This window comes from Chlamydotis macqueenii, chromosome 5, assembly GCF_036417535.1.
Source record: "Chlamydotis macqueenii isolate bChlMac1 chromosome 5, bChlMac1.mat, whole genome shotgun sequence".
Lineage (NCBI taxonomy): Eukaryota > Metazoa > Chordata > Aves > Otidiformes > Otididae > Chlamydotis > Chlamydotis macqueenii.
This window is the reverse complement of record NC_141560.1, coordinates 4,398,837-4,406,118: the sequence shown is the minus strand read 5'-3', so window position 1 is coordinate 4,406,118 and position 7,282 is coordinate 4,398,837. Positions and strand designations below refer to the sequence as shown.

The window sequence follows — 7,282 nt, the reverse complement described above, 5'->3', positions numbered from 1 at the left end:
CTTAAAAACCCAAAGCAGAGGGTGGCCACCTGATCTCCCCACACCCCCAGAAGCTTTGTCCCAAAGACCCTCCCCACATTTGTTCCCAATGAAGCACCCAGTAACAAAGCACTCAACTCCTTTTCCAGGCTCCTTCCACCAGACTCCCATCCAGGAGGCAGGTCTGGGGCAAACGGAGATACTCTGTGCACCGCTGGTGGCCAGGCAGGCTTGTCCCACACTCAAACTCTTCTCAAACTTGTGCCTCCTCTTCTGCCCAAAAACAAAGTACACAGAGTGTGGCATGACGTTCGTTTCAGGGAGGGGAGAGGTGGAAATCTCACCTGAGTCACCCATGTTCAGTGAAAAGAAGAGCAGAAACACCTCGAATAATAGCATCCCTTTATTTGCTGACACCATTACAAAAACTGATTACATTAGCAACCAAAAAAAAAAAAAAAAAAAAAAAGGAGTGTTTACTTGAGGTTGAAGTCAGAGGCAGCTAATCCCAAAAATGTAATTAAGTAAAACAGTGTACAACATCAGTATTAAAATGTTATAGCCCATCGGTGACTTTACCACATCGGAGTTTTCTGAACAAGTTTTATTGAGCAAAATAAGATAAAAGATTACGTGTTTACTGTCTCTCCAGGAATGTAAAGGTCTAATTATCCAAACAGGTTTGTTTTTATTATAAAACTAAACTCTGGAGGTGTCTACAGAGTTGGGGTTTTTTTTTCTTGAAATCAGTAGTCTAACAAGGATTAGAAAAGACAAAACTCTGTTCAGTGTTTCTGACGAAGTAGAAAGGGTGAAAACATAAATAAGGCTTTAATTTGGCAAAATATAATACAATGCCTTCTGCTATCCTCAAATTAACGATTCCCCCGTGACTTCATTCTGCAAGAGAAACACAGAGCGCCGCATTAGCCGAGCAGTTTCTCAAGGGCAGTGTTCAAGCAAATCCACACCTCGCCAGCACTTCAACTGGCGCTTCGTTAGTGTCAGCCCGTGACGAAGCCCAGGGGAACAAGCTGGGGTGGCAGAGGCTGAGCAGGACCAGCCTCCCAGAACAGAGGCCAGGGCATAGCCAACACCTTCCTCCCACCCGCACCAAGCGCTCAACCCCACCATGAACACCCCGTTACCAGCCCTGAGGTCCAGCTGTGCTGCCCACACCATGTTACAGAGGCAGGAGCGGAAAAAAATACCCAAATTGGGAAAAAAGCAATTCCCCATCCTCAGCAGACGAGAGCAGCAGCACATTTGCTGCCAAGGCTGTACTGCCTCCCAAACCGAACCGAACCCCCCTTGCAAGCCGCATCAGCTTCCTGAGAAAGTTCAGCGCCTCGAGTTTATCCAAGCATTAGCTAAATTTGAGGCATTTAAGAAGTTTATCAGCATGGTGAAGCCAACCACAAAGGCCCAGGTTTCCAAGTTGGCTGTATATTAAAATAAAAGCCATGCTTGTGTGTTTAGAATTGGATGAAGAGTCCACACCAGGCTGATGCTTTGGATACTCGTATCCCCGCGACCACAGCAAGCCACTGCCGCCAACTCAGTGAAAGCCCAGGGGGTCACTTCATATCCGCCCTCCCAAAGCAACCAGAGCATGGAAGTGTAGGGATTTTGCTCGTGTTGCCGAGAAGAAGGAAACAAGGCACAGGCACTGGGAGAACAAAGCTTTGGGAAACCTGCTACAAAGCTTTGGGAAACGGTACATGCCCAGAGAGGGACACGGAGATGTAAGATCAGACCCAGGTAACCGAAGCGTGGATCCAGAGAGGGACAAATCCAGGGCCTACCAGAAGCTTTTGATGAATTACGCACAGATAGTTTCAGATTTTGACACTGGGCTTGTTAATTCTGAACAGGGTCCCACCATCACAGACCAGTGTCCTTCCGGACAGCCACCAGTGGCACCTACCTAGTAGCTGGTAGTGTTCTCGTCCCTTTGACAGCATTTGGCTTACTGACACCAGCAGCTTCTTGAGATGACCTAAATCCTGGTTAAGATTCATCATCGGATTTAGTCTTTTCTCAGTCAATTCCTAGAAGAAGGAGAAAAAAATTAAAAAAAAAAGGAAATCATTAAAAACTCATTCACAATCTAATTACCAAGAAAGCCTAGAATTAGCTCCTCCATATAAAATTACAACTCCTTGTGCAGATGGGAACAATTCTTCTAAGTCTGAGGGTTACGGCCACCTTTAAAGAGAACATGGTTCAAAGTCAAGAAGCTGTTTTCCATTCCAGGGAATCACCTGCACACGCCAAACGCTGGCGAGAGCATCACTGACCTCCAGCTCCCACCCTCCCTCCCAGGACTCCACTTACTCGCTGATTCCAGGAATTGCGCTCGTAACCACAGCTGATCCAGCCTCAGAAGTTATTACTCCCCGCTCCAAGCCCTTGCTTCCGGTGACACCCAGGCTTGGCTGAGGACTTCACAAAGCAGTCTAAGCACCAGTCAACACGGAGAAGTGGAAACAAGAAAGCTACTAGGAGCTAGAAAACTGGTTTCTTGCTCTGAAATGAAAGTGTTGAGCTTGCTTTTTCTAAATAAAAATACGTGGGGGTTTTTTGAGGAGTTCTGTAGTTTATTAACAGGGAAGTGTCACAACTGGAAACGGACTCTTCCCCTCTTGCCTGCCCTCCTCCGCAAAGTCAGTCTAGCTGAGCTAACGACGATAGAATCCTTGGTTTATTACTTTTATTGATTAGCTCCTCCGGAGACGCACAAAGAACTCCACATCTACAACACGCGTTACCACTCCTTATCCAGCCCATGACACGATGTGCAGGTAGCCTGCAGGAGAGCTTTCCCTTGCTTATTTTTAGCTGTTAAATTGCAAATCTGCCTTGGTGCCAGCAGTACAGAAGTATCCAATTCTCAACGCGAGCACAGAGGTGTTCGCAAGCGCTCAGCGTCGGCCAACTCCGCCTCAGCCAAACGCGGTTTTACGAACAGAACGAGACTGATGCACAACGCTGTCGCAAACCTCTCCCTGGAGTTTCAGGGAAATTAGAGCGAGTTCAGAGAGGGCCACTTTCCCAGCTCCCATTTGGCTGGGAACGCCGCTAGACGTGCTGTAACGCAGAGCAGGCAGTAAATCAAACTCAACCACCTGCTCCATTAACAGAAAAAACTCTGGGCTGAGGCAAGAGAGCAAAACAATATATTGCAAAGCTCTTGCGTGCAACTGGTAAACATTGTTCTACTGTAAAAAAAATCACTGGGAATTAGGGTAAGCAGCCTTAACCTATTTTACCCTTATTAAAGTAGAAAATCAGGTCTGCTAAGCAAATTCTCAGGCTTGACAATCTCATAGGGGTTGATGAAAGCGGAAAGGCAAACGCAATTAGCATCCCAGCAGCCGAACGAATCGCACCATGGACCGACAGAGCCAGGTATGAGTGCCCGTGCATTAGAGCAGAAACCACCATGACCAGAAGCAACCAAGGAGCCTTTCCATTCACTCTCAGCCCTCACCTCGGGGAAGAGCTCGTCTCTACCTTGTTTGCTTCCTCTCCCTTCTATTTGTGGCTTCACTAATGTTCACTCATGAATTATAGACACATCCCCAACCCTCCTGGGGACAATCCTGCCCAGTTACCGACAGATTTAGACTCAACGCAGTCAGACAGCGGCTTCTGCTAACCCAGGAGCGCAAGATGCCTTACGCAGCCATTGCTGTGCCCCAGCCCTGTACTCTCCACGATTCAGGGGGAAAAGTGTGTCTTGGGGATGAAGAAAGGAAGAGGATGGTAGCAGGGAACCCACAGCGATCACAGATCTGGTAGCTAAGACAACGCTTCCCCTCTGCAGTTCAGCTCCCTGGAAGTTTATACGCACTCCCCAAACATCTCCAGGATAAGCAGGAGTCTGAAAAACCTCCGGGGTACATCTGGAGTTGGGATGTCCCTTCTGACAGGCGCCAAACTGACAGATTCCCCTCCGCTGTGCTTTACACATACGGCATTTCCAGTTTTCAGTGAGGGAGGGTTTTACACAGATTTGGGGGGAAAAGCAAATTAGCTTCCACATAAGCCTCAAAATAAGTTTACTGCCTAAGCAAGCAGCCGAATGTAAATTACTTCCTTAGAGCGTACTAAAAGGCACCCTTTAGTCATCATCCAGTCCCATAAGTGACAAGGAAGCTGATTAGAGAAACCAAATGCTCTATTTTTAGAGGGAAAAAAAAAAAAAGGAGTCTAAAGAAAAAACACAGAATGTGTTTAAGGGTTTACGCAAGCACCATTTCTCAATTTTGTGGGTTGGTTCCAGTCCTCAGAAGGAACAAATACGCTCATTTTCGAGTATGTGTTTTCAGGTCCTTCTTAAAAAGACAGAGGCTGTTGCTAGGTGGAAGCAGCTGGAGGACTTCCTTTTTTAATCTGAGAGCTATTTTAAGCTGAGTTTTTAGGCTTCTGGGTAGACTGAGTTGGGGTTTTTTTTGACAAAAAAAAAAAGGCAGTAAAGAGAGCTTCTGGAAGATGATAAAGAGAATGTTCTAATTCCAGCTTCTGCCAATGGCTACCTGTCAGAGTGCTGTTTAGACAATTAACATTTTTACTCATGAAGGCTTAATTACAGGTTTATTAGGACTGTTTTTCCACACTTCTCTTCAGAATAAAGCAATGCATATTCCGGAGGAAACCTGGTTAGGGTTCCACAACGTGCCCACGCAGCTACAGCGGAGCAACGCATGAGCCAGAGGAGTTACACAAGTTAAGGCTAAAGCAATTAAACCAAACTAGCGTGCTCGGGCCACCGCAGGGCACATCGAATGGCACCCAGCTCAGGAGGGCTCACCGGTGTCACCAGGCAATTGATTGTCACAAAACGCCGTGGCTGATAGCATCACTGTTCTGATGTACCACTTAGATAAGCCATAAAGGCACAGAGGAGGGCAAGCAGCTTGGCGTTGGTTTGAGGAGAGCTTTTCTTCCCCAGCCTGCTGCAGACAGGGACGCAGAGCACCCAGTTGTCACCACTGGCTGGCCTCCTCCCAACAACACAGGAGAGGGCTCGGCAGATCTACCTTCTCCTCCCAGGAAAGCAGCTCACAGGGTTGCGACATCCGTGGTCTCGCAGTCCCAGCTGCTCCAAGGCAGCTTGGACATCTCTGGCTTGGACACAGAGAGCCCGCAACGTGAGGGTCGATCAGCATCCACAACTGATCGCTCTGGAAAAACCATTTCATTTCTGCTAATGACTACAAAGGCAAAGGCTTTTCTACAGTACTCCTTGGAGGAGCTTCCTCTCCCAGCTGACAAAGCTGCTTACTTTCAGCAGCCAAAAGGAGTCAATATAAATTATTTGTCCTACCAGCAAGCGCTCCTCTTGCCCTCAAACGGCAGCGTTTCCTTGCACTCTCTCCATCAGAAGAAAATGGCTAACGAGCTCCATTGACACCACTTAACTGTGGAAAACGCGCTGGGACAGTATCTGCTTTAGCCTTCCCCTCCCCAGCTGCCTCCTGCTGAAGCTGTTTTGAAGCTGGTGCGAAAGCTCTCGTTTCCAGAGACGGAGAAGCCCAGTCACAAAGCTGCGACTCAAGCACTTGTACAGGCGGTGTCTTTTTAGGGCCAGCACTCAGAGTAGCAGCTACACAAACAGTTCAGAAATCATCTGTGCAAACAGTAACCCACAGGCTCAGGCAAGTCACCTGCAAGCGTGAAAACAGGCCACTCTAGCCACAGTCCACCCAATTCCAGACCCTGCAACTGCAAGGCCGTTACTGGAGGATACAAAAACACCACCAATCTGGAGAGTTGCCCACCCACAGCAGAAGGCAGTGCTCAAGTTTCCTTAGCGAAACTCAGGCTAGTAAAGATTTTGCTGCTGGACCACCTCTAGGTCAGCGCAAATTTCCAGGAGCCAGGACCAGCTGAAGTTGCATTCAGGCACCCGCCAGTGGCTAAGGACAGGCTCTTGCCCACAGCTGCAGAGGACCAGGAGGGTCAATGTTCTGGCAAGACACTGTCTGTCCTGGTGTTACAAGGCATGCAAGATTGCCTTCTTCCTTTGCCATTACAGATCTCAGCAAGTGCCAACCCAACAATTAATATTTTAAGCTCATTTAGTAACCAGCAGGTTTATTTTTGGCCTCCCTTCTTGAAAGGACAAGTCTAGAGATCTTCCCAAACTCTTGCCACTTTAACCCAGACCAAACCAACCACCCTTTAGAAGCCCAGATCTCATGTCCAGAACCTCTTCCCTTCCCCCTTACAAATGTGAGCTATGGGAAAGAGGTCACAATCCAGATGACAGCAGAACTCCCATCTTAGAAAGATGTCACCATCCGCAGGATACAGCTTCAGGACACAACCCTGACAAGCTGTAGGACAGGAAGTTTCATTAAGCCTTAATTTACCATCAGAAGCACATGTCCTGTTCCTTTGCTGGACCTCAATTCCCAAAGTTCACACTTTGCATGAGATTTTTGAGCCCACGCTCAGGGGCAGCACAAGTAACACTCACCGACTCTGTGCAAACATCGCTGTTTTCAATAACATTGGCGTCCCCAGCAACTTTTCCAACTTCTCTCTCTAGAGACGCCAAAGACTCCTGAGCCTGTAGGGGTGAAAATAAAAAAAAAAAAAAATTACAGAGGTAGCACAACAATTAGCAAAAAGAAGCAAACCCCCATCTCTCCAAGAGTCCTAGAGACACAGGAAATCGTTGTTCAGGAGGAAATCTGTTTTATGCCAGATTTGCCCAGGGGACCAAGACATTTGCCAAGATTGACATGTCTCCTTACAATCAGCATGCTGCATGTCAGCCTGCCTGCATTTGAAAGCAATTCTACAGTGAAGCTTTAATAGTTTCATGTCAAGTTATTAGGTAAAAACTATGCAGGAAATTTTTTTGTGCAAGAGTAACAGCGCAGGCAGGTCTCCAAAAGCCCAATCATAGATCTGCATTTCTACAGAATGTACCATGAACCAGGGACATCAGCACGGCTCACTTTGTATCTCAACATTCAATATAATTGTCCTGAGTAAAACGTTTTAAACACCTTACTGCACCAGGTCTCCCTCGTCTTCTCACCTCCTAGCAGTGCTTTTGTGACCATCTGTCCCTGGTGCCAGGGCAAGACCTGCCCCACCAACAGCTCCCCACACTCCAGCTCTGCAAGAACGCAGCCCAATTTCCTTCCTATGCACCTCTTGCAGAAGGAAGAGGGTGTTATACAGCCTGGAGCCAGAGCTCAGCCACTCTGCAGGCTACTCTTGTCTCCATTTATCAATTCTCCTGCGAAAGGTTCGTTTCTGGGGTGACAGACAGCACTGAGAC

At 47.6% G+C, this 7,282-nt stretch overlaps 1 protein-coding gene across 10 annotated transcripts in view; it reads right to left on the bottom strand.

Annotated features, from left to right (window-relative positions):
* Nucleotides 1-364: 364 nt before the first annotated feature.
* KTN1 (kinectin 1) overlaps nucleotides 365-7,282 on the bottom strand; it is a 75,248-nt gene continuing 68,330 nt past the window's right edge. For all 10 annotated transcript variants that reach the window (XM_086748445.1, XM_086748448.1, XM_086748449.1 and 7 more), the window contains 3 exons: nucleotides 6,467-6,559; nucleotides 1,907-2,030; nucleotides 365-879 (listed from right to left, as the gene is read on the bottom strand). In XM_086748445.1, coding sequence (XP_086604571.1) covers nucleotides 875-879; nucleotides 1,907-2,030; nucleotides 6,467-6,559 — 222 coding nt within the window. In that variant the 3' untranslated portion in view covers nucleotides 365-874. The remainder of the gene's footprint in view (nucleotides 880-1,906; nucleotides 2,031-6,466; nucleotides 6,560-7,282) is intronic.